General features: G+C 50.5%; 10 protein-coding genes and 2 non-coding genes across 12 annotated transcripts; 6 read left to right on the top strand and 6 right to left on the bottom strand.

Annotated features, from left to right (window-relative positions):
• Positions 1–85: 85 nt before the first annotated feature.
• On the top strand, positions 86–2202 carry IAR55_005954 (uncharacterized protein; the record flags this gene model as incomplete). Its single annotated transcript, XM_066949041.1, has 5 exons — positions 86–243; positions 514–836; positions 1040–1350; positions 1615–1872; positions 1930–2202. 5 exons carry the CDS (start codon positions 86–88, stop codon positions 2200–2202), a joined length of 1323 nt encoding a protein of 440 aa, XP_066800814.1.
• Positions 2203–2400: 198 nt separating this feature from the next.
• On the bottom strand, positions 2401–4611 carry IAR55_005953 (uncharacterized protein; the record flags this gene model as incomplete). Its single annotated transcript, XM_066949040.1, has 7 exons — positions 2401–2550; positions 2624–2702; positions 2783–3633; positions 3767–3981; positions 4103–4268; positions 4347–4487; positions 4540–4611. 7 exons carry the CDS (start codon positions 4609–4611, stop codon positions 2401–2403), a joined length of 1674 nt encoding a protein of 557 aa, XP_066800813.1.
• A 277-nt stretch (positions 4612–4888) lies between these two features.
• IAR55_005952 (uncharacterized protein) lies at positions 4889–6866 on the top strand (the record flags this gene model as incomplete). The annotated part of the gene is made up of 9 exons (XM_066949039.1): positions 4889–5188; positions 5255–5271; positions 5341–5453; positions 5566–5630; positions 5701–5772; positions 5835–5901; positions 6001–6119; positions 6337–6393; positions 6471–6866. The coding sequence occupies 9 exons, from the start codon at positions 4889–4891 to the stop codon at positions 6864–6866; spliced, it is 1206 nt and encodes a 401-aa protein (XP_066800812.1).
• Positions 6867–7234: 368 nt separating this feature from the next.
• On the bottom strand, positions 7235–11050 carry IAR55_005951 (uncharacterized protein; the record flags this gene model as incomplete). Its single annotated transcript, XM_066949038.1, has 13 exons — positions 7235–7766; positions 7820–7882; positions 7948–8158; positions 8220–8455; positions 8511–8588; positions 8639–9075; positions 9129–9449; positions 9506–9680; positions 9741–9901; positions 9954–10435; positions 10484–10553; positions 10604–10767; positions 10849–11050. The coding sequence occupies 13 exons, from the start codon at positions 11048–11050 to the stop codon at positions 7235–7237; spliced, it is 3132 nt and encodes a 1043-aa protein (XP_066800811.1).
• A 2073-nt stretch (positions 11051–13123) lies between these two features.
• Positions 13124–14556, bottom strand: IAR55_005950 (calcineurin subunit B; the record flags this gene model as incomplete). Its single annotated transcript, XM_066949037.1, has 7 exons — positions 13124–13151; positions 13290–13349; positions 13444–13499; positions 13631–13725; positions 13931–14016; positions 14175–14325; positions 14505–14556. 7 exons carry the CDS (start codon positions 14554–14556, stop codon positions 13124–13126), a joined length of 528 nt encoding a protein of 175 aa, XP_066800810.1.
• A 341-nt stretch (positions 14557–14897) lies between these two features.
• Positions 14898–14989, bottom strand: IAR55_005949. Its single transcript has one exon. It is a non-coding gene; the product is annotated as a tRNA-Phe (tRNA).
• A 322-nt stretch (positions 14990–15311) lies between these two features.
• On the bottom strand, positions 15312–17879 carry IAR55_005948 (uncharacterized protein; the record flags this gene model as incomplete). Its single annotated transcript, XM_066949036.1, has 12 exons — positions 15312–15373; positions 15436–15549; positions 15607–15679; positions 15733–15808; positions 15863–16168; positions 16234–16489; positions 16540–16726; positions 16777–17187; positions 17251–17307; positions 17375–17408; positions 17467–17585; positions 17682–17879. 12 exons carry the CDS (start codon positions 17877–17879, stop codon positions 15312–15314), a joined length of 1893 nt encoding a protein of 630 aa, XP_066800809.1.
• A 377-nt stretch (positions 17880–18256) lies between these two features.
• IAR55_005947 (uncharacterized protein) lies at positions 18257–19174 on the top strand (the record flags this gene model as incomplete). The annotated part of the gene is made up of 2 exons (XM_066949035.1): positions 18257–18907; positions 18971–19174. The coding sequence occupies 2 exons, from the start codon at positions 18257–18259 to the stop codon at positions 19172–19174; spliced, it is 855 nt and encodes a 284-aa protein (XP_066800808.1).
• A 119-nt stretch (positions 19175–19293) lies between these two features.
• On the bottom strand, positions 19294–20366 carry IAR55_005946 (uncharacterized protein; the record flags this gene model as incomplete). Its single annotated transcript, XM_066949034.1, has 5 exons — positions 19294–19341; positions 19443–19571; positions 19648–19792; positions 19859–19941; positions 20019–20366. 5 exons carry the CDS (start codon positions 20364–20366, stop codon positions 19294–19296), a joined length of 753 nt encoding a protein of 250 aa, XP_066800807.1.
• Positions 20367–20734: 368 nt separating this feature from the next.
• On the top strand, positions 20735–20825 carry IAR55_005945. Its single transcript has one exon. It is a non-coding gene; the product is annotated as a tRNA-Phe (tRNA).
• Positions 20826–21334: 509 nt separating this feature from the next.
• On the top strand, positions 21335–23065 carry IAR55_005944 (adenosylhomocysteinase; the record flags this gene model as incomplete). The annotated part of the gene is made up of 7 exons (XM_066949033.1): positions 21335–21337; positions 21474–21628; positions 21693–21976; positions 22048–22283; positions 22335–22722; positions 22774–22994; positions 23057–23065. The coding sequence occupies 7 exons, from the start codon at positions 21335–21337 to the stop codon at positions 23063–23065; spliced, it is 1296 nt and encodes a 431-aa protein (XP_066800806.1).
• Positions 23066–26412: 3347 nt separating this feature from the next.
• IAR55_005943 (uncharacterized protein) lies at positions 26413–27339 on the top strand (the record flags this gene model as incomplete). The annotated part of the gene is made up of 1 exon (XM_066949032.1): positions 26413–27339. The coding sequence occupies one exon, from the start codon at positions 26413–26415 to the stop codon at positions 27337–27339; it is 927 nt and encodes a 308-aa protein (XP_066800805.1).
• Positions 27340–27834: the final 495 nt, after the last annotated feature.

Here is a 27834-nt window from a genome sequence, read left to right as displayed (position 1 = left end):
GTGGGGTACGACGACCTTCAATGAGGGTCGTATGATTTCGATATGGGCATGAGTCTCCTGCCTCCAGGTGACAGATCTCCACACCATGTCGACCGCTCTCGACTCAAGACTGATCGAACCATCGATTCCTGACTCGACATCACATCTCGAACCCGATCCAATTCCGACATTGGTCTTTGTGGACCCTTCGAAGCCCGGCGCAGCACAGAAGAACATACATACGAGATGGCATCCTGAGATCCCGTGAGTGCGAGCGCGAGCGCGAACCTGGTCCTCATGATCCGGTCCTTTCCCACTCCTGCTGAATCTCGGGGTAAGGGGTATTCTGACCTCCTGCAACGCGAGAGGCCAATGTTTTAGACCTTGCTGCGCGTTGCAGACCTGTTGTATACGTGATCCGCTTTCGAGTCCTTTCCCCTTTCTATCAGCCGTCACCCCTAAGCCAAACTGGTTCCTCACTCTTGCCCACCTTTTGACGTGACTCACACCGCTAACCCACCCTCGCTACAACAGATGCATCGCCTCCATCCCCCTCTCTCAGCCATTCAAAGTCCAATGTCTCGACTACTCCGGCTCCCAAGTCCATAACGACGACAACGCAGACGACATCCTCCATCTGAACCACGACTCGGACCACCATGTCTCAGGCCCATTCGACGTCCCTTCAGCTCGACCGGGGGACGTATTGGAGGTTGAGATCTTGGATGTGAGACCTTTCGAAGGGGAGCACAAGTGGGGGTGGTGTTGTACGGCGCAAGGGCTGGGAAGTCTGGATGCGGATCAGGAGAGTGGAGAGGGGGAGACTAGAGTCACAAAGAGTATTTGGGATTTCGACGGTGAGTTGAGAAGAGGAATTTCTTTGGCGGCGGTCGATCAGGACTGGATCTGGCTCTTGGCGAATTCCGGAGCAGACTACCATCTCCTATAACTGGTTGTGTACGTGTACCCCAACATAGCGCAGGGAGTCCGTAAGGACGATGGGCAGGAAATGCGGAGCCATCCACGATCAAAGGCTGATTCTACCATCATTGCCCCTCAGGCGACCATACATCATCACGACATGTCCCACACGTAAAGTTCAAAGGTCGACCTCACCCAGGTATCCTCGGAACAGCCCCCTCACACGACTTACTAGCCGAATGGCACAGGAGAGAATCAGAGCTCGAATCTACCACAGTTGGAGGAGCAGGTGTCAGTCTGCCCAAGGTCAGAGGTGCGTATGTCGGTCAGGATCTGGCGGAGGGCTTGAGAAGGCGGATCTATGAGGAAGGGGCGAGGACGGGCCCGGGGAGAGAACATGGTGGCAATATCGATATTGGTCTGGCTACTGTGGGCTCGAAGATGTATTTGGTGAGTGTGATGTGCTTGTCTTTACGCTCTGGTCTCTGGGGGACTTCTCGCCCGTCATATCCCATCCACCCTCGTCTCTTTTTATCCTGCCCGGCGTACGACAGCCCGCCCGAAGAGCCTATCTTTCTCGCTTCGCTTTTGCGCGCGAGCTCGATGTTCTACCGTCACTGAACGATGTTCGTCCTGAGTCTAGTGGAGCCTGAGACGCTGCCTGAAACCCTTTCACATGGATGGCCCATACTGACTCCCACGTCCAATTTTCAGCCCGTATACATCCCCGGAGCCTCCTTGTCCGTCGGCGACCTCCATTTCTGTCAATCAGACGGCGAACCCACCACCGCCATAGAGATGGCAGGTATCATCACCCTCCGAGTCAACATCATCCCCGATGGCGTAGCACAACTAGGTCTGAAAGCCCCCATGTTCACGACCAGTCCGAGCGAGCCGATTTATGGAGAAAGGATCTGTTTTACGGGTTTGGGTGTGGGACCGGACGGTGTACAAAGTAATCAAAGTGGATCGGTGAGTCATGCCATCCCTCATCGTTCTGACATCTACTGATACTATACTTGACACAAGATCGCCTATCGTTCGGCCGCGTTCCAGGCGATATCGTACCTTCGGAAATTCGGCTACACTCGCGAACAAGCCTACATCTTACTTGCTGCAGCACCTATCGAGTCGAGGGTCGTGGCCACTGCCAATAAACCGAACTTCATCATTAGTATAGGGATACCCCTGGGCATATTCGATTTTGATATCTCTCCCAAAGCGAGATTAGCAGGTATCGGAGGGGTCAAAGAAGGAGAGAAGGGACTGGCAGAGCCGACGGAGGATGCGCAAGGTGGATAAGACATGGTCAAAGTCATTGCCTTGAGCAGTGGATGGGAACTGTCTAAAGCGATGTCACAGGGAATCTGTGTCTCATAGAATTAACCACGAGGAGGATTGAAAAAGCGATGAGGTCCCACATGAATATACCCCCTTGCGTATGTACGCACGCTCACTTTCCACCCGTACGCTACAGTCATATCACATGACCATGCATGATCATTCCTGATGAACTACATGCCATACCGGTACACTCGTCTTGGTCCCTGTGCTATACGCCAACGAATTCCGTTTCGGATGCCATACCAAGGAATTTAACATCCCCTGAATAGGGACTTTAGCAATCGTCGAGCCAGTATGTACCGACACCTGTTATCCCACAACGTCAGCCATCATAACACGCAAAAGTCGACATGTCGCGACACGCGGGACGAGTACCCACTATTGCGATGAAGACATCGTCCCCTCCCATAGCAATCAGTTCACCGTCTTGTGAAAATGCGATATGTCGAATCGCAGCGCTAGTAGGAGTGTGCGCCCAGCTCAGCTTCTGTCTTCTGTCAAAACTCACAAAGAATCAATTGTGTCACGTCAAACTTACGTGCAGACATCGAAAGTCCTCTCACATATCCAGTCCCTGGTATCGAACATACTCAACAGCGCATCCTGTCCTCCGACAGCGAGATACTTTCCTCGTGGGTCGAATCCCAAGCTGAGAAGACTGGCACTGTGACATACAGAATGCCTGAAGCGCTGTAACTGCTTAGCGCGAGGCTGTGCTTTTTCGGTAACGATTGGAGCCGGCGGATTGGAGGATGAGATCGTTGTGGCTGGAGGAGAAGGACGACGCGATGGAGCAGCTGAAGGCGGGGGAATCGTCGGTTCTGTTTCATTTGATAACGGAGCTTCGGCTTCGACTTTGTTTTCGACTTCGTTCTCGTTCGTTTCAGGTAATGAAGGTTCTGCCATCTCCACATCCTGTCCCTGTGTTTCTGTTGCCGCAGCCTCTTCTTCTTCTTCGTCATTGTTAACCCCTCCGTTCCCTGGGGCTTTCTCTTCTCCTTCTCTCTCCACATCGCCTTCATCTTCGCCTTCTATCACATCGACTCTATCCTCTGCTTGCTCCTGTCCCTGGACACCCTCATCCATGTCGACATCTCCGCCAGTCGCCCCCTCTCTTCCCCCCTCATCTGGTGTTCCTTCTCTTGGACTCGCCGCGCGACTCTTCCCAGTCAAAGGAGCATCGTCGTCCGCCGTTGCCTTCGGACTTGAAGGTGACGTCGATGGTCCACTCTCATTGATCTGTAATCGTCCTTCGATACTGCCAGTTTCCGGATGTAGTTCTTCTTTCTCGAATTGCAGTGTTGAGGGATATACCCAGGCGTTGATCGAGCCGTCGTTCGACACTGCACAAACGAGTTTACCGCTATTCGTGAATCGTAGACTATTGATCTAGATGATCAATCAAAGGACAGTCAATCGGTTGGTCGGTTTCATCCTATCCTCCAGATTGACAGGATCAAGTCCACCTTGCCTCCCCTCGGAGTCGAGAGGGAATGAGAATGAGCTATGGCACACAACATACCTCTTCAGAACCAATATCTCCAGCAGGTCCACCTAACCCGATATCTTCTCGCCTACTCCATGTGTCTTTCCCATTTTCGGTAGTTTGCCAGTAGAAATAGACCTCATCGCGACTTCGCATAGGACATACTACGGCGAAATGACGTCCAGAAGGATGGAACGCAATGTGCAGGACGTCGCCAGTGATTCTGAATGTTGTAACGGGAGTCGTGGGTGCTACACAGAGATGGCGAAATAACAGCGACATGTTTCAGTGCAGATACTGGCCATTGTCGAAAGGTACCAGGTGGAGTGGTAGTCCGAGGATAAAGATGAAAAATGATGTCGATCAACGTACTGGTCAAATTCCAAATGGCGATGGTTCCACCCGCTGAGGAACCTTTATCTCCTGATACAAGGATATTCGGATCGACCGGAGACCAAGCGACAGCTCCAACATGTCCGTTGTGAGGATTGGGCTTTGAGGACGAAGGAGGCAACGATGTCGAAGCTTTTGCATCGATCTGACGTTGGACAAGCCAAAAAGAGGACACTTTAGATTGGTCCGGATTCCCTTTGGACATTTCCGTTGCTGCACATACCGTGGCCTTTGCGTCCCATACCAGTAGCTCCTTGTACTCTCCTCCAGTCACGACTCGCCTCCCATCGCAGGACCATGCGATACCCCTTACATGCTTGACGTTTCCTCCTCTGACATCTTGAGGACGACCGAAAGTCGGGCGCTAATCGGAAAAGTCAGTCATGAACACGGATCGGAGTTGACACGATACGCACTTGTAAGTCTCTAGCCGAGAACTGAGCATTGGGAAAGAAATCTGGTCTGTAAGAGTCTGACTCGTTGACCATGTTGAGCTGATTATCGACCTCTCGAGGTTAGTCAGAGACCCAAGCGAAGTGTGGAATCAATGACATGATTGATGATGTCAAAAGTCAAAATGAGGGCGCGGTCCGCTCGAGTGGTGTGCTGAGTGTTACGTGAAGTCTCTCACCATCATCATCATCCCTGTTAGTCCTCCTCATTCCTCTTCCGCTTCGACTGTCAAAAGCACAAAGAAGGGGTGAACCCGTCCGTGGCCAACACTTCGAGCACGACGCCGGCTGCAGGTGCTGTAGTATGCTCAACATGTCATCGCTTCTCACTTTACGACCCCTGGCGTTTACCCCATCTCGAATCTACCTCCACCGACATCTCTCAACCTCTCTCGCACGGTCACGACCGGCCAACCCCTCGAGCTCAGGCTCAAGCACAAGCTCGGAGACCACCAATCCTCTCACTGCAGCTACCGAGACCATATCCGAGACATTCAACTCCCTAGCAGACAAGTTCAGGAAAGCAGTCGAATACTCTCGAAGCGAGCAGTATGAGGGTGTCGAAGAAGGCGGGCTGAGGATGTTGGTATTTGGTAAACCGGGAAGCGGCAAAGTGAGCACGAATTGCCTTGCCTCTGTCTCACTTTGACGTTCGCTGACGAAGAGCAAAATGGAACAGGGAACACTAAGCGCAAGGTATGTACAACTACATCATCACTGTACGATGTCACGACAACTGATGTGGTGACTACTAAATCTCGATAGATTGGTCAAGGATTATGACATAGCTTTCGTCTCGACCGGTGACGTGCTCCGAAAAGAGATTGCTGCCAAATCTGAAGTGGGTCGCAAGGCCGAGCAAGTCGTAGCGACCGGAGGTGAGTCTTTGGTTCCTTTGCTCTCAACCCACTCCTGAGCACTTCATCTGGCTCTTTCGAGCGGCTGCCTGACGCGACCATACGCTGACTCTGCGGAACTTCTCATGTTCAGGTCTTGTGTCCGACGAATTGATGTTGGAGATCGTCAAAGCTGAACTGGATAGATTACGAGGCAAGGTGAGCGGTGTCTAACTTCGCATACCGCTTTGCTCGAGGCGTAGCTCACCGTTTTGTTTTTTCATACTAGAGCTGGATCGTTGATGGCTTCCCACGGACATTACATCAAGGCGAATTGCTCGATAAAGTACTGAATGAGGAGGTGAGCTGTACGAATCGTTGTATGGGAATCTTGCCCATCAGCTGACGTTCTTGTCACGGCAGAACCGACCGCTCAATATGATTGTACATCTCAACGTTCCCGATTCTGTCATCATGGCTCGGATATCCGGTATGTCGACGTAAAATCTCTCTCGCCAGCGACCTCCGCCTGTGATTCGAGCCATCTCCGGAGGAATCAAACTTGCTGACTCCCCATAAATAATCGCAGCTCGATGGGTGCATCTACCTTCCGGACGGGTTTACAATACCACCTACTCGGCTCCCAAAGTTCCTGGCAAAGACGACGTGACGGGCGAGCCGTTGAGTAAGAGACCTGACGACACCCCTGTGGGTCCATTTCTCCTGTTTTCCTGTTCTCATTGAAAGTCCCTTGTTCTTGTGCGAAGCAGGACGGTCATTCACCTGTCAAGAGTGACATCTCTGCCCATGTCCACAGCTGTAGAACTTGTTATCCCATCGTCCTGTCCTCGTGGAACGCGGCTCTTGAAAGGATTTTGCTCCAAGTGTCGTACACTGACTGACTGACCGACTTTCGAAAACACAGGAAACTTTTTCTAAACGATTACAAGCTTACTACGAATCGACGGCCCCTCTGCTCCAGGTGAGTGCGACCTCCTCTCCTAAAATGATGTCACGCCCTCTGTCCTCAGCTAACCTTCCACCTTACGCCCATATTAGTACTTCTCCAAAACATACCCGGATTCACTATTTTCGCTAAGTGGTTCATCTTCCGACGAGGTACTTATTGCAGCGGGTCTCAAATCTCCTCCTCCCATGGACGAAAAATCTGACCAAAATTCTTTTTCTACTTCTTCTACGATCATCACCACTTCTCCCGCCGCTGGCTCTTCGATCGTTCCGGCCTTGACGCCCACTATGAAAACGAATTCGAAAACGATTGATCTGACTGCTGTCGAAAAGCTTTGGCCTCAATTACAAGCTCTGATAGAGCCTTTTGGACTGAGGCGAGATAAGGAGCATGAGAAGTCCGATGAGGATGTGGATCCAGTCAGGAAGGAGGCGGACGATCTGAGAGATCCGGGTGAGGTCCGGGACATTGTTGGGAAAAAGTGAGATGCGCGGGTAACGGAGACCGGGGGATGGTGAGAGGAGCTAAGTCGTTTTGGGACGGTTTGCGGGAATGCCGAGTCCTCTTTATGTACGGAGCCGTTGTAAGAGGACAAGGTCTCGACGGTCAACAGCAAATGAGCAGATAGGAGGAACCAGGTCATTCACAGGACAAGAAAATGTATATACGAGACAGCTTAACAAATAATGTACATATTTGGCATGATTCGGCTTGAGCAAACAAATGTCACAAAAAAAGACTTGGTAGGAAAGGAGCAGCGTGATAGCAGGAGCAACACAACAATGCATAGCACATGTAATACAGCTTCAACATACGCACAGTCTTCCCTGCCCTCGTCATCCATCTGAAACCCTCAATGCATAGCCATGTAGTACATTGGCGTCGGTTTGTATCCCTGACCAGCACCTTGTACATCCTTCCTTCCAGCCTTTCTCAAAGCTTCCAACTCTTCCGGAGTATAAGTCTCGAACTCCTTCAACATCTCTTTTAGTTTGCCCATTCCAGCTCCAGCGACGCCGCTCATGGTGCTCAGTCTCGATCCCTTAAATAGACCATGTCCGGGTAAGTGACCGAGTCCATGGCCACCTCCCGATGATGATGACAATGCAGGTGAAGAAGTGACGACGGTTTCGTCGACGTGTCCTGCAGGTAGTCCGTCATCGAGCTGCAGACTTCTCGAGAATTGTGAGTAGTCGGAACGCTGAGCCAAGTATGGTCTCAAGAATCGAGCATCGATGCGACCTAGATGCGATTCGGTCATATACGATTTCAAGACATTGGGTTGGACAATGAAAGAGTTGCCGAGCTGTCGAAGCATGTCGAATCGGTCGTTGATCGCAGATATATTGTACGCTGACATAGCTTCTTGATACGACGCGAGGTCCCTGGAGACATCTTTTAGCTGCGTGATGTAACCATTCTGGAAACATCCCCTTACTTGGTCAACATCAGTCCACCGGTCGGATTTACTGGGAACTTCTTGTAGTGATCGAGCAGTAAGCTATATCCAGCGCTACGCGTCAACGTTTCCTCAACCTGCTAGCGGTATCCGCCATCCCGACTTACCTGTGGAATGCTACCCCCACTTCCGTCAAGAACGCTTCTGCGTTCTTGCCAGTCAAACTTTCTAAGGCAGCATCTTTGACGGTTCCCAGGAATTCGCAACACAGCTCGCACGGTTCTGTGATTGTCCTGGCGAAAGACAGCTCGTCGTTCTTCGGTCTGTAATCGTTCTTCTTTTGCTTCGTGAGGAGGAAAGCGAGCCAGTTGAGAATACCTAGCAGTACGGTACATGGTTGTTTAGGCGGACGGTCTTAGGCTTCTTCCGTCTGACTTACTATCCAGCGCCTTTCGTATCACCGTGTTCACCTTCCCCTCCATCCTCACAACGTTGTGGGAATTGAAAGTCGTCATTTCTCGTCTGATCGCTACAACCGAACTTGCTAGCGGAAACAGGGCAGTAGATGTATATCTCTGCCACAAGTGACATATATGATCGGCCGGTTTCAGAACATTCAGTGGAGCGAGGTCTGGTTCTCCCTTTGTATCGTAATTTTCCAGTTTCGACAGCGCACTACAGGTGGAGTGAGATCAGCGCTGTGAGCAACGAAAGGGAATCCTAGACTCACGAGTCTAATGCTGTCTCTACAAAGGAACGTCCAACAGCCTCTGAAAGCACTTTTAATAAGGCTAGAGCGTTCTTTCCGCTGTACAACCTCATCAGCGCAGCTTCATGACAACAACGGCGAGAACTCACACATCACCTGGGGGACTCAGCTCGACTGCTCTACCTACTGCTTCCGCATGCCATTTTAACATCCTCTCCGCCATCTCTATCGTCAACAGACCATCTGTCGGCCAAACCTTCTCTTCTAAGCCTTTGTTGACCATTTCACCCTTCAGTGTATCCTGGCGTTGCAATCCCGGTCGACCCGAAGGCGTTGCCGCCCCAGAGGCCTCGCCTCCGCCAGGACGCAGGTGAGGCGGGGCTGCTTTCGAAGCGATGATAGGTGACCCTACATTCGGTTTCGCTGACGACGATGAATTGGACGATGTGAAGAGGTTGGCGTACTTTGATATCGCTGCCGCTGCAGTTTGAGCTGTGGAAGAGGACGTAGCAGCAGTACTGCTGGTTGAAAGCTGATGGACGACTTTGTCGAGAAGGGAGTTAGGTTTAGCCTTTAGGACAGTCTCCTGAAGTCCCGCCTGTAAGCAATCTTTACAGAAGCCAAGGGCTAATCACCCACATGATAACGAGTGTAACGACTGAGTAGACCCGCATAAACCTCGACCAGATTCTTGCTCTCGCTCGCAAGATATTTGGTTCCCTCGAGCCACGGCACGAACATCTCTTCCAGCGCATGATCGAGCATCGCTGACAAAGGTCCGCCGGCAGCTGTGGCAGCTTTAGACGTGACAGTATTTCCTGAGCCTAGAGTGGCATCGTACGTTTTGAGGTCTTCCACTAGTGAAGAACATATCGCGTGGGTAAGATGCAGAACACGAAGTACAGCTAGTGTGGAGATAGTAGCTGCACGTGACAGAAGAGACTCGAGATGTTGTTGAATCTACGCAAGACATGAGTACAGGCCCGGACCGGTTGCCACGCATTTATCTCACTTACCACTTGAGCGAAAACACGCTGTAAGAAGACCTGCATCACAGCGCTGGGATTTGGGAAGACTGCTTTGACAATCTGCGCTTCCTGGCTGACTGTCACTCTGATTTCTTTGAACAGCGCTTCCATGCCTGGTTCGTTTGTCGGCGCGGGCGCATCAGGGTCACCTATTGTCGCCCATCTATCCCAGAGTAGTCATTACTATATGTACATTGAATACCTGAAAATTGGCTAGACTCACATATCAAAGTGCCTCGGTCCCCCGTCTTCACCTTCTGCTCCATCTTGTTTGCCCGCTTCCTCAAGCAGTCGATCCTTGGAGATGAAGAAGTCGTGCTGGTTGACGTATATCTGAACACACGAAGATCCTCCATTGAAGTCCTGCAAAGTTTTGGCGCAGTGCTAGGGGTATGGATCAGCTTCAGACCTGCACGAGTACGTGAGAGCTGCTCACGGCCATCATCCTAGGATCACCTTTCCTATAACTTCTATCGAACAGCCTCAAGACCTCCTTCTCAAATCTCTCGCAATATCTCTCAATCTCATCCCTCACTCTCTCCGCCTTCTCCTTCTCCACTCTCCGTTTGAGAATGGTCTTTTGACTGACTGTTGTCTCAGCGGTCGAGCTCTCACCGCCATCCCCATGCGCTTCTTTGGGAGTCCCGCTAGCTTCTGCTTCTGCCACCGCGGCTGACGCATTGTCAGCCACATCCTTTGCTACAGCCATCAATCGACGGAGAATGATGGCGAGTCGCGCTCGACCGTCTCGAGATGTACGCGTCGCAAATAGAGCTTCCAGCGGTGTGGCAGATGCGGTTGAAGATGATGGGTCAGGTGTGGTGGATGTCTGGTGCGCGAGAGAGAGGTAGTACGAGAGAAGCAGCGATGTCGATTGAGCTGTAGATCTGGTTTGATGTAATGATTCCAGTTGCTCGCCTATAATGACGTTCAGTATCTCTTTTCTTCGCTGTATCGAAAGCTTACCTATGCGAACAGCTGTTCGACCCACGTCGGTGATCTTACTTTCGAGATTCGAGAACGAGCTTCCGATAGCCTGTATTTCATGTCAAGCTGTGCTCATTCTGTCACCCGGTCTGGACACACCTCAAAGCCACCATCCAGCTCTCTCAACCGTCTCCCATACTCTCTTTCGGCTCTTCTCACTTCTGTCTCCATCTTCTTTGTCCTCTCTGCTACCTGAGACCGTAGAGCGAGCAGGGAGTCCAGTGCCGGTGAAAAGGTCTGCAAGAACGGCTTCGGATTGAAGGCTATGGTCCATCACAACGTCAGCTAGTCTGATCTTCGTCATGACGAAGGATAGATCGACAGGGAAGAGAGAAGGGACTTACGACCGGGATCCGCCTTGGATTCCGAGATGAGTTTCTCGCTCAACGTCCCTATGAAGTCCTCTACGCTGTAATTGCTCTCAAAGGTGGACAGCTGTAGAGCTCGGTCGATAGCGGGATCACGAGGTTTGAAACCAGGTGTCAAGCCGCTCGTATCCCGCTTTGCCGGTCTCTTGGGCGGGGTATTAGGTGTTGAAGCCGACATCGTTGTCGCAGCTTTCTACCAGTTCGATGTATGCCCTTTGAATTGCTGGTCGTGCGAAGTGATATGGCAAGAGATGACAGATACCGGGCGAGGATGGGTTGAGAGCTGGAACGGTGATGACATCTGCCACGTGGTTCAGGGTTCAGACACATGGTCGATGTTGGTGTTTGATTTTCTTCGTTCTTCGCAAAGATCGTCTTACACAATGTCAGAGCAAATGTCCAGAAGGTGGGTTTGAAGCTTTCCAATCGGGATACTTTGACGTGAGGGGTCAACTCATTCATCGGCTGTTCGGAACTGATACAGGACATAATGTATGGACAAACTTCGCCGTTGCAGAATGTGTCGTGAATCTCCACACCTAAACAAATGACCTCGGCGAATATGTGAGCAGATGGCCACCACTTCAAGTGTTGCATGGTCTCGGTTGTACAGCGACGTGGCAAGGGATCATCCGTTGTGGTAGGGTTGTCTCCATGTCCCGTGTCCGTGCTGCCAGAGACGACATGTCCATACTGATGGTCCACCTTGTCATTCCTGGTACCGACTGGTGCCTGCCTCCTACCTGTTATGATTTCTTGGTACCCAGTGAGAATCGTCCGCTACCTTCTGTGAAGGTATTTGAAACTCACTTGGTGATCAACCAGATCGTAAAGAAGCAAAAAGACAACGATTGGCTGGACCTGATCGATTCCAGAGGTGGCCATTTGGGCAGATGGGTATCAGGAGTCAGGAGAAATATTTCGGAACCACGACGTCTGTTCGGCTCGTCGCGGGTGGAATGGCATTCGCCTAATGATGGTTATACTTCATAGAATTTGACGGGGGATGGACGTCAGTGACTACCCAGCAGATACAATTCGACTCCGCTCAGTGGAGTCCTGTAATGCACCGAGCCCGTGCGTGTTCGAGATTGAAGAAAGCAACAAAGACAGTGCCGGTATAAGCAAAGCGATTCTCATACAGTACTGTACGTACTTTTGGAGACATTTCTTCCCTCTCAAACCTAAGAACGACAAACGCACCATCATTCCCACCCAGCTCTCTGTACCCCCTTGTACCAATTGGCACATCTGAACGATTGACGATGCTCGGCTCTACGCGCTTTTTAACGTCCCGTCGTCCTCCCGATGCTACTCTTGACACTGTCTGTCGGTGCAGAAGCAGTGTATATTGGTTGTGCTCGTCCGCCGACGGTAACCAACAATGTCGGCGATACTTATGATCCGTCTGTCACAGCCGCATCAGTGGCACAGTGTCAAGTGAATGTTACCTCTCCTGCAACTTCGGTGCTACCGCAACAGCGAATTCTCCCGATCCTCATATCCCCCGAGAGAGGAGAGGCCGCTATTGACATCACGTGCTAAGATGACTGTTATGCCGACGGACACTAATTTTCGTATTGGTAAACCAGAGCTCCCACTTGCTATCGCGGGGAGAGCAAGTATCTAGCTCGCTGATTCTTCCTACTCGTTGTGTCCCATGAAATAGCTAATCCAGTGTCTATTCTATTGTGCCGCATATGTTTCTTAAATCACAGGTGCACCATTTTCAAATCACTACTCTGATGCCTCCGATTCCCACAGGTACATGTGACGTTCAAGCTTATACTGTGTGTGCTTATCTGTCTGCCCTTAGGATAAATTCACATTGGCATCGACGGCTAATGCATCCGTTTCCTCGCCGGGCTTTTACCGGTCAGCATAACAGACTCGACCGAGACGATCGATCAATGTCATCAAAGTTACTTCCTGTTTGGAAAGTCCATTGGAACTGACTGAACAATAATGTATCGATTTTCTGAGGACCATTCCAGGTGGATTACTTGATGCATCAAAGCTAACAGCAGTTCGCATCAATCAGATGGCGAAACGCCGCAATCTGCGGTGCAGAAGATTCAGATCAGTGAAGTGATGCCCTGCATTTCGGTCAGATCCAACTGGAGAATCTTGGTCTCATACAGTATACATGTATTGGGTATCGTACTCAACAGTCATTATGGATCATAAGTTCGAAGCGGCAACAAAGGAGATGTTTGTGAACGTGCGACAGCGATGGAAGGCTGCGAGTGTGCTAGAACAGGTCCTCGAGGGTCATTTGTCTATTCAATACAGCGTTGTTAGCACAGAATCTCCTCGAGGTTATGAGCCATTTAACTACGTGAATTGATCTAGGGCTTCGGCCCTTCATGCTGGAGAGGTAGATGACACGTCTGGGGGTAGGAGGAGTAGTCACTCACTTCACAATGTCTGTACTCGATACCATATTGGTGAACTCCTCAAACGACAGTTTACCGTCTCTAAGCGGAGGAAGTGAAATCAGCCTCCCATCCCACATCGTACATGCGGTATATATTGGTTCGAAGAGGATGGTGTAGCAAAAAGGAGACTTACCCGTCCTTGTCAGCTTCCATGATAGTCTTGTCCACAATCTGTTGCAGTTGTTGATCCTAAACAGATTTGCATTGCGATCAGCTTCTGATGAGAGTCGACTGTTTTGCAGGATCAAGCCGGGCTCTCGGGCTTTTGACGCCTCAAAGCCTGTAGGTCCAACAATCGGACAGGGATCGTCAAAACTCACTTTGAGGTTGTTCCCCACCATTTGCTTCAATACCAGGTAAAGCTCTCCATTTGATATGAACCCATCTCGGTCCATGTCATAGACTTTGAAGGCGACTGTGATGTTGAGGGAGGTGACGAGTGTCCGTCGTACGGTTATGGTGATAGGAATGGAGTATATCGACAGATAACAGGTGTGAGGGATTAGACGAGTGATGAGCGTTATACAACGGTAGACGCGAATGCAAGAACAGGAGACAAAATGTTGGGATCAGTATAAGTGAGATGTATGAGATGTAACAGGACCTCGCTCTACACTCACATCTTAATTTCTCGTCACGTCCACCTTTACTGCTAAACGCGCTCAGACCGCCCACGAACTCTTGAAAATCGACCGAACCACTTCCACTAGAACGTCCAAGTTGTATCAGCACAACACATCAACAAACAATTGTCGTCCCGACGGACACGACCCCCGCGCCTCCCGACCGCAGCCTCCATATGCCGATCCGGGCATTATGACACGGCATCGATAGCAGATTGTATATGGTGATCTCCTCACTCACTCTTCGTCGAAGATCGCAATCATCCTATGAGCCAACGGATTGTTCGCGATCTGAGGGATCTGTAAGAATTCGTCCTTATCGATCGAGCCTGAACCATCCTTGTCGAGCTTCATAAATCGTTTTTTGAGACGCATCAATTCTGGTGCGGAGACTGAGTTTTTTGTTGTTCAGCAAGAGTTAGATCAGCACTTCCTCGCCGTTTCGGTCAGGCATGGAGCACTTGACTGGAGTGGACCGCGATAGCGAGATTCATAGCTTGAAATGATTCCAGGGATGGAAAAGAGTGACGAAGCAAGGACGGTGAGATAGCTCAGCCGAAGTTGTACGTACAGTTGGAATTCTTCTCTAGAGAATTGAACATGGATGATTCAGCTGCTCCCATCTTGTCGATGTCAAACGTATGATATGCGATGGAAGAAGTATAGAGTTCAGGAAACGAAAAGTGTATGAAGCGAGGAGGGACTGGAAGGTGAACTTGTTACAAGTTACTATCGCGAAGAACGAGACGTCACTTAGTATCTATCGGTCATTAGTGGCACCCCACGCGCCGGAATTCTTGTTCCTCTGATCGATCTCCACTCGCAGTGTATTGGACGTTGATCTCACGCAGAGGATATCTAATGCATGTGAACGACCGTGCACGCATAGAGCGAATGGTCTAAGATATGCATGTCGACAGAGCTGAAGGCCAAAAGATCCAGACAAGGATCTCGGCAAAAAGGTTGGCGCCACCCGGGATCGAACCAGGGACCGCACGAATAACCAATCGCAGATGATTCTTCAGTCGTGCGCTCTCCCAACTGAGCTATGTCGCCTTCCATATTTTGTAGTGATCATGATTCAATATAAACTTAGCATATGTGACTGCAAGGCAGGCGCGTTTCTGGATTTATGCTCACGCTTCCTCAATAGGGAGGGTCATAGAAGTGTGTGCATAAAAATCGCTTGTAGCAATGCACTGGTTCACTGCTTCAGACTCAATGGTATCGCATGCAATACGTTTCTATATCCACGACCACAGAAAACACTGCCCTATAAACGATGAAGCTCGGCTAGTTGACACAGATGTAGAGAAGATGAAAATGCTTCATCGTGTAATAGATGAGCAGAAAAACTGGAAAGCGTCCTTTCAGCAGCTTATGCCACACCCTTGGTGGAAGCCTTGGAGATAAGTCGAGCCTTCTCGATTTGAGCTTGACCTGAAGGTTCTCAAACATCAGCACATTGCCGATGATTGCAGGCAATGACGAGAAGTACGCACTTCGCTTGGCTAGTGACTTCTTGTAGTCGACGATAGAGATGTCCTGCTTGGTAAGGTTGATAACTTTCTTGTCCTTGACCTCCCAAAGATCTTCGGCAACTTGCGAGATAAGTCCTGTACGATAAGAGGGTCAACGATAGCTCCAATTCAGACAAGAAGAAGAGGACGAACGGAAGTCGTGAGACACAATCACAACACCACCCTCGAATTCCTTGATGGCGGATGCGAGGGCGTCAATAGATTCCTATGACCCAAAAGTCAGTAAGAATGGTGTGTGCTGACAGCAAAAAGACTGACCATATCCAAGTGGTTAGTAGGCTCGTCAAGAAGGATGACGTGGGGGTGCTCCATAGCGAGAATAGCGAAAACGACTCTGCAGATGGTCGTCAACGGACAAAGAAGAGCCATTGGTAGGTCAGACACTTACCGGTTTCTCAGACCGTCAGACAACTGGCTGATGGGGTTGGTTTGATGGGAGCCAGTGATACCGAATCGACCGATCTGCTGTCTCCAGAACTGAATATCCTTCTCAGGGAACTTGTCCTGGTAGAGCGCAGCAATGTGTTCAACTGGTGATCTGTCGTAAGGAAGTTGATCGGCAGAGTGTTGAGAGTATTTGGCAAGTTTGAGCTGAGTGTGTCGGTTGACGGAACCCTCGACAGGTTGAAGAGCACCGGTAATAAGGTTGAGCAAGGTGGATTTACCAGTACCGTTGTCACCGACGATAGCAATTCTGTGAGCCGATGTCAGCTCCTTGCTCTCTCACGTTGCTTTCTCACAGTGAAACGATTCGCTCACCGAGAGTCCATGTCGATACCGAAGGACAAGTCTTGATACAGATAGTCCGCCTTCTTACCAGAGTAGGAGAAGGCAACGTCGGAGAATGCAATGATAGGAGGAGGGAGTTTCCTGACATCCTCGAAATTGAATCGGAGTTGTCGACTGGTCTCAACCTTCTCGATCAAACCAGCAGCCTCCATTTTGTCGATGATCTTCTGTTTGGACTTGGCCTGCTTGACCAAGTTGGCGTAGGTACCAGCACTAGCGATGAACTCTGTGCAGCCAGTAAGCCTCTGGCCCGTGGACGAGCGATACACCACTTACTCTTGATGTGGGCGATTTCTTCCTGTTGCTTAGCGTATGCCTTCATCTGGTTGACCTCATTCTCGCTCTTGGTTCGAACGTAAGTGCTGTAGTTACCACCGTAGTAGACCAGCTTCTTCTTGATTGTCAAGTCCATTATGTTGGTACAGACTGTGTCCATGAAATCGGCCGAGTGTGACGTAAAAATCTGTGAGTAGATGTCAATGGTGACGCTGATCATAGTCTTTTTAAACTTACGAGAATGTGGTTGTAAGTCGAGAGGTACGCCTCAAGCCAGACAACAGCACCTAGATCCAAATGGGAGGTAGGCTCGTCCAACAACAAAAGATGAGGCTTGATAAAGAGTGCTCGGGCAAGAGCTACTCTCATTCTCCAACCACCAGACATGTCCTTTGTGGGCTTGGCCATCATGGGAGCGGTAAAACCGAGACCGTTCAAGATAGCACCAGCTTTGGCCTCGAATGTAGCAGGGTCCATTTCCTCAAGCTCCTCGTAAATGGCATCGAGAGCGAGCTCGTCGACCTCGTCCGCTACGGACATGTCCTCGGCAAGCTTCTCAAGACGGGCAACCTTCTCCTTAGCAGAAGCGACAATGTAGTCGAGGGCGTTGACATCGGTGGGTTCGACGGCACCTCGGACAAGGTAGATCTGATCGCGAATGTGGTCAGTTCAACCCGGTTCGTTCTAATGCAGAAACAGGGTTTGACTTACATCGACGTGCTCAGGGATCTCGACATCTCGGTCGGCAATGGATTGCAAAAAGGTGGACTATTGACCACAGTCCTGTCAGCTGTCTTCGTGTTGTCGGTGAAAGGTTTGGAGACTTCTCGCTCACCTTTCCTGAACCGTTCTCACCCAAAAGACCGTATCTGTATCCGACCTCTTTAGCATGTGATCCATATTCGTCCTGTGCGAACTTTGACCTACCGTTGACCGTAGTTGAGAGAGATCTCAGCACCCTCAATCAAGAGTCGACCGTGGAAAGAGAGAGTGTATTGCTCGATCTTGACGTCTCGACCCAGACGATCGGAGACCAAGACACCGTTCTATTGAAGAGAAACGAAATATCAACAGCCGTCACTTCCTGATGCTCTTCCCCACACCCTTCCCCAAGCTCAGTGGACAAAGGAAGTTCGACTTACCGCACTTCTGTCGGTAGCGAGGTTCAGCTTCTTCATCTGCTCAGCAGCATCAACCAAATCGGTTGAGCTCCCATTGGCAGAAAGACTGGTGAGAGGGGTGCTGCCGCCGGTGACGGAGGAAGCGGAGGGAGTGTTCTTTCCGGAGTTTTTAGCGGCCTTTTCTGCCAATCGCTTTTGCTTGGATGCGGAGGGAGCCATGGTGGAGTATTCCGAACGAGGTCAAGTGAGTGAATAAAGAGACCGAGTAGTGAATATGCGGATGTTATATATCCGTTTAATCTTTCGAGTTGAGGGGTTCACGAGCGAGGAATGGATGGAAATGGGATGATATCTTGTAGAGTGTAGCAGCAGGCAGTCAGTGAAGTGAGTTGAACGAGTGGCGTATCAAAAAACGAACAAAAGTGGTATCAAATATTCAAAATTCTGACGTCACGTGCATATCGTATGTCCACTTTTGTTCCCGCTTTCAGATGTGTTGCCTCCACTAATCGAGGTCCATTCTTCGGTTCACTCGTTCGAGTTGTTGTGTCAGCAAACTGGTATCCTTGTCCACCTCTTCAACCCGTGTACACAGAATGTCGACAGCACAATCGCTCTTGCTCCCAGAAGAGATCGAACGTATCCTATCATACCTCGATCTGCCCCAGTCATCCACGCTGCCCTTGCCACCTTTCCAGTTTCTGACACAATACATATCTCTACTGCCTCCATCGTTGCTCGAACCGTTCAGTCCCATACCGCCACCGCATCGGACCGCCATACCTACCATCAAACATCGCCGCCTGATTCACGCTACTTCGGTGCCACCACCCCGATTTTTGTCCTCGTCCGAAGGTCGCTTACGATGGCCACTCCTATGGGAGCGTATGGGTGGGGACCCTTTCCCTCCACCTAGTCATGGTGTGGAAGAAGAGGAAGATTGGGTTCAAAAAGGGTTCATGAAAGATGTACCAGTAGAGAACAGTCAGCAAGTGAAGAAGCTGGGAGGCTTTCTGAGAGGTCTGGAAGAGGAACGTGAAATGGAAGGCGTGCGAGAGCGAAAGAGATGGGAGAGAGGGTTAGACAATGTAGGGGAAGAATTTGATGAAGAGAGTGACGAAGAGGATGACGACACGCCAAACGGCATGAACGTGGGAGCTGAGAGACCGGTGGTAGCTGAAGATCAGGAGGAGGTCAAACGCTCATTTGAGAAGAGATTACTGGAACTGTTTCTTGACGGATTAGATGTCAGCTGTCCCCTGTTTCTTCGAGCTTTGCTAAGACCGAATGCTGACGGAAGATGATCGCAGACAATCGATTACAACCCAATAGATTTTGCCGATCCTCCCGAAGGTGATCCAATAGCCATCAGGGATGCCGAAGACCGATATTTCGATGACGAAGAGCCAAGTCGAACGCCCGGCGGCGTACATATCGAGGGCGAACCGCTATTGGCAACGAATATTACAACAGAAAAGAGGTCGGAGAACGGAACGGGAGATTACGATTACTGAGCACAGTGTGGCCGCTAACATACAGGCATGATGTTGTATCCACTATTTGTACAGATATAATATCCTAGAATCAGTATACACTTGCTCAGACAAAGTACCATCGGCACTAGCTAACACACTCAATACGGCAAAACTTTGCTGATGTACATTATTCGTCCGTTCACAGTCTACCATCATGGCAAATCACTGTCAGCTAAAGGCTGCGATCTCTGCGTTTCTTCGAGGCATGCTCGCGGTGCAGAGTTCCGCAGCGCACCTGACGACCCACCTCTTTGACGCCCAACACTTCGATGTTTCCCGGCTTCACATTCCACCCTCCCTTCGCCTTCTTATTGACGGCTAACTCGACTTCAAAACCATCCAGTAAGGTCTTGTGTTTTCCAGCAGAAAGATTTCCCTATATCACGAAGTGTAAGTATCGCTGACACAGCGCCGCCTACAGGGCTGGGTGAAGGTTGAACAATCTCGCTCACCTCAATGATATGTGCGGTCAAGAATCTGTCTGTTCCATCTGAACTAGCCCATAGGCCTCCCAAGCTTCCAAGATTGCCCAGACTGGAGCTCCATCCTGAACCTGCTCCGGAAGTCGACTTTGAGTTGCCGTTGGAAGCTAGATGTCTGAGACGTCGTCGTCGAGTCAGGTTACTTGGATGCCTCCTAAATTGATACCAAGCATGGACGTACGGCTTAGTATCCATGGCTAAAACCGCTTGATCTATCGGTACCAAGATAGTCAGATTATCGAATCTTGATTCCAGTCTACGAGTCTTAGGGAGCGACGGGAGAAGTGAAATAATCTCAGCTTGCAATCGTTATATTCCGCGCCAATGGGTGAGATACTCACGATACCTGGATTGTCTCTCGCATATCCCCACCACAGACTCGTCCCTCTTTCAGCCGTCAAAGCGTCTGACAATGTGATCCCGTTCCGCATCTTCCCTTTGACACCACCTCGACCGGCACTATCGCTGATCGCATCCACCAAATCACCTTCTCCAGAACTTGTCCTTCCTTCTCGCTTCAGAGCGGCATTCATACTTCGGCGTTGCTGATTCGGATGATCGTCTCGAAATTGGACCATAACAAGACCACAACCTACCGAGATCGTGGTGAGGAATATCACTTGGCCCGCGAGGGTGTGAAGACGAAGAAATCTCAGATTCCGGACCAAGCGAGGGGATGGGCCAGGCATTGAACTGATGATTTCTTCGTGCAGGAGATGTTGACAATGTATGGAGACTTTGTGAATGTTTATTAACATCGGATCTATGATCGATTTGGGATCTTGATTGAGATCGTCGTAAGTGGAGGTCTGTGGTGGAGGATGCGCGGGGAATTCTCGCACAGCAGGCTTGCGATCTACAATTTTCGTACCACATCGGCTGCATTTCCGCGTTTCTCTGGTGTGTACATGATCGCAGAACAGGCAGTGTTGCGATCTCGATTCCCATGATGCAGTTCTAAGCATCAGAGTTCACACTAAGCCGTTGGTCGGCACAACGTGAGCAGCGAGTGTATTTGTGCATCTATCTACGCCCCAGAAATCTCTTGAAAAGCGTTGGCGACATAGCTCAGTTGGGAGAGCGCACGACTGAAGAATCAGTACGATTGGTTATTCGTGCGGTCCCTGGTTCGATCCCGGGTGGCGCCAAACTTTTTCCCCACGGCAGAAACTACAATTGCAGATGTTCGGCATAGATATTAGAGAAGGCAAATGCAACAGATCATGTGGCGTGACGGCTGTCGATGGATGCCGTTGTCAACTCGCAATGAGATGGGACAAGACAGCCACCCCTTACTTACCTCAGATCTGCATGCGATGCCTGCGATGCTCATGACCTCGATCCTTCTTCACAAGAATATCCGTGGTAGTGTCGATGGCAACTATCTCCATCGTGCCACATGTCATCCCATACGGCGGGGATATATTGTTGCATCTCAGGGGGGCAGATGAACAGGGATTTGATTTGATTTTTCTTGTCGGATAAGGCACCCCATGCGACCACTTTTGTAACTTTTCCACCTGCACGTCCTGGCTCGCAACAAGTTTGCAACTGCCTTTCAACGCATTCTTCTTCTTCTTCTTCTTCTCTTCTCTCTTCCAGCAAACACCTTTTCCTCTTCAGATTCACACCTCTCATTCACAACCTTCAAACAAAAATGGTGAGTCGCCCCGAGATTGAAGTCCCCTTCGCGGCTCCCGATGGCTGCGCTCTCATCCCGCCGTGCATTCAGTCGATCGCGTTATCACCCACGTTTGTCCGATCTTCAGCTAACATGGTACCTCCCATCATCGCAGTCCAACTACAAGGTCGCCGATATCTCTCTCGCCGCTTTCGGTCGAAAGGAGATTGAGCTCGCCGAGCACGAGATGCCCGGTCTCATGTACCTCCGAGACAAGTACGCCAAGGAGCAGCCCTTGAAGGGCGCCAGGATCGCCGGTTGTCTTCACATGTGAGTCGACCTCTGCTGCAGATGATAGTCAGTATATACCAGAATGCTGACATTTGGCATCTAGGACTATCCAGACCGCCGTCCTCATTGAGACCCTCACCGCTCTCGGCGCCCAGGTTACCTGGTCTTCATGTAACATTTTCTCCACCCAGGACCACGCTGCCGCTGCTATCGCTGCTACCGGTGTCCCCGTCTTCGCCTGGAAGGGCGAGACCGAGGAGGAGTACCTTTGGTGTATCGACCAGACCCTCGCTGCCTTCCCCGATGGCAAGGCTCTCAACATGATTCTCGACGACGGAGGTGACCTCACCTCTTTGGTCCACGAGAAGTACCCCCAGTACCTTGATGGTGAGTGCTCATACTTGTGCTTGAAACTCCTCACTGCAAACACTGCGCTGACTTCATGGCGTTCTCAATAGAGATTAAGGGTGTCTCTGAGGAGACCACCACTGGTGTCCACCACCTCTACAAGATGTTCAGGGACGGCAAGCTCAAGGTTCCTGCCATCAACGTCAACGACTCCGTCACAAAGTCCAAGTTCGACAACTACTACGGTTGCCGAGAGTCCCTCGTCGATGGTATCAAGCGTGCCACCGACGTCATGCTCGCCGGTAAGGTTGCCGTTGTCGCCGGTTTCGGTGACGTCGGTAAGGGTGTAAGTGATATCGTTTGCGGAAGTAGATGACAGTGCTGATAATTTCTGCAGTGCGCTGAGTCTCTCCGATCTTACGGTGCACGAGTCATCGTCACCGAGATCGACCCCATCAACGCTCTCCAGGCTGCTATGGCCGGTTACGAGGTCACTACCATGGAGGAGGCTGCATACCGGGGTAACGTCTTCGTTACCACCACCGGATGCAGGGACATCATCACCGGTGCTCACTTCGACGCCATGCCCGAGGACGCTATCGTCTCCAACATTGGTCACTTCGACGTTGAGATCGACGTTGCATGGCTCAAGGCCAACGCCGTCGAGGCCATCAACATCAAGCCTCAGGTTGACCGATACACCATGAAGAGCGGCCGACACATCATCCTCCTCGCCGAGGGTCGTCTCGTCAACCTTGGTTGCGGTACCGGTCACCCCTCTTTCGGTGAGTCGAGAATCTCATGAGGTCGTTCAATCTAGCTAATCCCTTTCACAGTCATGTCCTGTTCGTTCGCCAACCAGGTCATGGCCCAAATCGCTCTCTGGACCGACTCCAAGTCTTACCCTCTTGGTGTTCACATGCTCCCCAAGTCGCTTGACGAGGAGGTCGCCCGTGCCCACTTGAAGCAGCTCAACATCAAGCTCACCACCATGAGCAATGTCCAGGCTGACTACCTCGGCTTGCCCGTTGACGGTCCCTACAAGCCCGACCACTACGTGAGTATAAAGCCACACCTAATCAAAAGGACACTGCTGACATGGCTGCGGCCCGTTTTCAGAGGTACTAAGCGCTTTATCTCCGGCTTCAACTGCCTTCAAAGTGTTGTTGGTCTTGTGTCCAGGATCGGTCTTTTTACTTCCATCATTTGACTCCCATCGCCCTCGCAAAATAACGATAGAACATACCCCCACCAGTTCTTTTTTACCCCGTAATGATTTGAGACTCCAAGCACTGCATACCCCCAGAAAACCATTTTCTGATCTTCTTGTTCGCATAAGGCTTCAACTGCCAAATTTTCTCTCTCGTCTCGTCGTATTTCGGTCTAAAAAGGATTCACAATAGCATTGTCTGGGAATCTCGAATAACGGGTTCCATATATTGTATCTTTGTAATTGCTCACTTGATCGCTGATCCGTCAGACGATGACGTGCTGTGAAAATGATGATGCATGGAACTGGCGGAGACAGTATGTTATGCTCATATGGGGCAATGCGAAGATGTTCTTTGGCGGCATCAAGCCCCATGTCGATTGCTTTACCATGCCTTCCGACTACTGAATGTGTCTGTGGACTAAGCTTGTAGACGAAGAGCTCGACAATGGTCAGCCGCTCGCTGGCCGACAAATACGTGCCAGCTTCAACTGGGCCCACGCTGAGGCGGGCATAGATAAGAATTAGACAAGGAATAGATACGATACGCACGTTCGTTGCCATGTTACCAGATCCTTTCGTCTGTCATTTGTGCAGATAAATGCCATCAAGGGAAGGATAGATATATTCACATTCGCAGCGTTAGGCGATCTCGTTCCGAGTGACCTATTACAAAGGTTTATCAGAGAAGGCTTCTTGATTACCCATGGACAAAGACCAGTGTGCAATATGGGATCATTATGTCGGACTACACTTACGAGTGTCCTTGATATAGACGAAAAAAGGATCTAGCTGCCTTATCAGAGATGCCCGCAGCCGGGAAAGTACAGGTAGTAGTCTTAAACCCTCAGGACATCACTGTACAATTCACTTTCTGATAAATAAGTGCCGTATCTACAATAGCCCTAGTCCAGCAGTCAATCCTCAGGTCCGCCACATACAATGTCAAGCACTTCCAATCAACTTGAATTTGATTATTATGCCCCGTCTGTCACTCATATCCATGAGGGTGCGCTTGGACCGTCGTCTGCCGTCCGAAGACTGATTCGACTTATGTGACCACTCCAAGAAGCATCACGGGCTGGGATACTCGACACACATTTAATGATGCTGTTTCAGCAATCAAGGTTCAGTCCCGGGAAGAGTGTGTGAGTGGTCTGATCTACCAATCCTCAAAGGGGGGTGATCATTGTCCGCAACCAAGGCTCATTGTTGTGCATTCCTTACTCTGGCAGCCGCTCTGTACCTCTGGGTCCCGCCTACTATTGGCGACTGTGGATTATCCAACTGTCCGTTTCTACACGCCGCGTGAACGGATCTTTGCTTGCGAAGAATGTGATCACTTTCAACGACCATCTTCAACTTTTGAACTCACTCTCAATGGCGTTAGGCCGGCAAGCATCAGTGGAATTAGCATGGTCTCCAATGAGGAAAGTGCCTGTCTTGTGGCTACACTGGAACGTTGCGTAGGCGATCTTGATTCTCGATATTTCGGTCTATTTCATTACGCTGACGCTTGGATCCGTGAGAGATGTGGCACTTTCCAGGTTGGCTGGGGATCTGTAATCCGTCCGTACTGTACATACTGTACCGTTGTTCTCGCAGTCGTTTAGATGACGGAGAGAGGATGCAGCTCAGTGTTATCGCGGAACTTGCTGTGTCACTGTCCTCTGCCTTGCAGTACGAATGGCCACCACCAAATACTGTGATCTTTGATTCAGTGGCCTTCTCCTCGATTCGATGATGACAAGCATGATTTGGGATCAGGAGGCCCAACATGGAGTGCCTCTCAGCATCGTACAACATCGACTCAATGTGACAGGCTGACTGATCCCTTGTATCATACCGGTACTGTGTGGTTCACAAGTATACACCTTACAACGGGAAACGAAAAGAACAGTGTCGGTCGTTGAAGTAACGCCTTCGTGAGATGCGTCAAAGCGTATCAGCTCGTCGATCCATTGTGGCGGATGGTCATGCAAAGGAAAGGATGGTTGCTACCACCCGTGCGCGCCTGAGGTGGCCTGGCTGCAAGGTATATGGTAATTCCTCAAAGTCGTGAAGGAGCAATTGATCACCCCATCTTAAGGTCAATTCTGCGCGACCGCAGAGCTTTAAGCCTATATATCCAATCACACGACTATCTACGGCTTTCGATCGTCATGTGGAGAGACACGCGAGGAAGCGATGACACTCGGTATCCCGCTTCGTCAGATCTCACGCCCAGCGTCACTTTCAGCACCATTACCGTCCACACACATCCGAAGATCGAGGTGACAGAGCACGTCAACGACATCTATGATCATATCATGACCTTCCCGCATGAAGACAAGGTGATCACTGTGGCACAAACGATGAATACCGACTTGGAGACAGTTCACTCGGCTAGGGGGCTCAACCCTGAGAACTGTCTGGCGAGCATCAAAGGCGAGTGTGTGAGTATCTTGTCACTTTCATCACAGATAGTCGGTGATGTGATTGTGCTGGGCCTTCCATTGTGTACTGGAAGATGCCGGTGCTAAAGCGTCTTCTTGATTAGGGGCGTTGCAAGGAAGAAATGGCCAGTGAGATGGTCGGCCTGCCACGAATACTGTCCTTGACCTTGACGTTCAGTATCCCCGAGGGATGCCGTTCCATCTGTCCCAGCGGCCATCCACAGCCGGGCTTCAACGTTGACTGCCGATGGGACGAAAGTGGGCTGAACAAGCCGGACGAGTGGCCGGCCCAGATTACTCTCAAAGAGGCCTTGCGTTTGGAAAATTTCACCTGTCACCAATGTGATACCAGACCATTGGACGAAGAATGCGCGAAGTCCGGCTCGAATGGGTACGACTTCGGACTCGGGGAACGCCTCCGATCGGATAGAGGAAAATGGATGACTGACCGTGGCCGGATGAGCACAAAAATCGCTGAAAGCAGACTCTTTGGCAGAAATTATGGTGATATTGATGCCGGCCGTACTGGTCGACCGAATGATGAGAGGACTTCAAGGTACGGACACAGCGTGGGGACTGGACGTACCACCGTATCCATTGGGGACCATGTCAGAGACCATGGCAGAGGATATGGTGGCACTGACGCTTTCCTCGAAACATCACGTTTTGTGGACAATGGGTCATCTTTTAGGGACCACAACAGGAGTGAGTTAGAAGCCATGGGCTCCCGATTTGTTGACGACAGAAGATCGCTCGGAAGTAGTGGGCGAAGAAACGATGGAAAGGTTAGCGTGGGCGCCTATCAAGAGAAACATTCCCACTTACAGGCTATGCCTAGCATGAGCGAGACCTACGCGAAAACGTCGGAAGACGGACTTGCTGGCACCCATCACGGTGGGAATCACCCAAGAACTGGCAGATATGATGATATACCAGCCACATCGTCCAGTGGAGATGACGGCCGTAATCGGGCAAAGATGCAAGAGAGCAGACGATTTGACAAGGAGGACCGCTCACCTGACATTGGCGAGACTTCCTCAAAGATCCCCAAAAACGTCCGAATCGGCAGATACGATTGGAAGACGTTGGCAAGAGACGTCAAGGTGGAAGGTGCGGCTGCTAGCGTAGTGAACAGAGGTGAAAACTCCACTCAAGCCAATGCTCAAGATCGAAGACGGATTTACAGTGGAAGCCCCACTATAGACATTTTCGAGACAGGGTTGCGGGTGACAAAAAACGTCCAATCTAACAAGGACGACGGCAAAGCTTTGAGCAGGAATGACAAGCGCATCGGAAGGGAGGACCGAACAATCGGTTCCATCAGAAAAAGCTCACGAGCGCTCAGTAACAGCCAATTGGGGGAAAAGGATGACAGCAGTAAAGCTGAAACTGACAGATATGATAAGATTGACATTGCAGTCGACGAAGACACCATCAGGATCCGCACGGTGATGCTGGAAGGGGGACGAGCCAATCGAGGGGACGGTGGGAGTGCTTCGAGCGCCAAAAGTTCACCAGCCCGCGAAAGCAGGCAAGCTGACAGGAGTGACGATCGACATGTCGCCAGACCAAGCAGAGATGGTATGACTGGCACTCAAGCTCCCCGAGACGATACAGGACAATGGAATGGCGGAAGGAGCTCCCAGAGTCGTGAAGCATTCAGATACAATCACGTTCGACCCCAAAACCTCTCTGCGGCTATCCGTCCTCCTGCACCGGACTCGCACATTCGTTGGCCGCAAGCGGCGAAGTACTGACGACATTGGGACGCAGGGGAAGAAGAGTCGGTCAGGGTAGTAGGGTTGTACATAGAATAGTTGCCCAAGCAATGAATTCTGGGCTCTGGTGTTGTTGTTTTTTGGTGTTATTGAGAAGCGAGGCGTAATGGCCAAGTTCTTTCTTTTATCGAGTGGCTACTGAGCATCACGAATGTCGTTGAGACTTGAGAGATGCCTTGCGATCTCATTGAATCTTCTGAACAAGGACACGGCAGACATACACGACAATCAGAATACCGAGTGGACCATCGGGTGTATGTAAACCTGAGACTGTTTGCGGCGCTAGTACACCAGGGTTAGGTATCTCTCCGAGCAGTGTTTAATAAGAGCTTCAGGTTTTTTGCCGCTATGAAGCTATGGGAGAGGCTGCAGCTTCCCAACGAGACGGATCCATACATCATTACAGAGTTGCTCATGTCCGGTGGTATTCTCTCCCTTAGGCCCGAAGCAGCACAAGCATTCCACGTTTATTTG

Source organism: Kwoniella newhampshirensis, chromosome 12, assembly GCF_039105145.1.
Source record: "Kwoniella newhampshirensis strain CBS 13917 chromosome 12, whole genome shotgun sequence".
Taxonomy (NCBI): Eukaryota; Fungi; Basidiomycota; class Tremellomycetes; order Tremellales; family Cryptococcaceae; genus Kwoniella; species Kwoniella newhampshirensis.
Note: the sequence above shows the minus strand (reverse complement) of the source record. Positions and strands in the feature narration are given on the sequence as shown.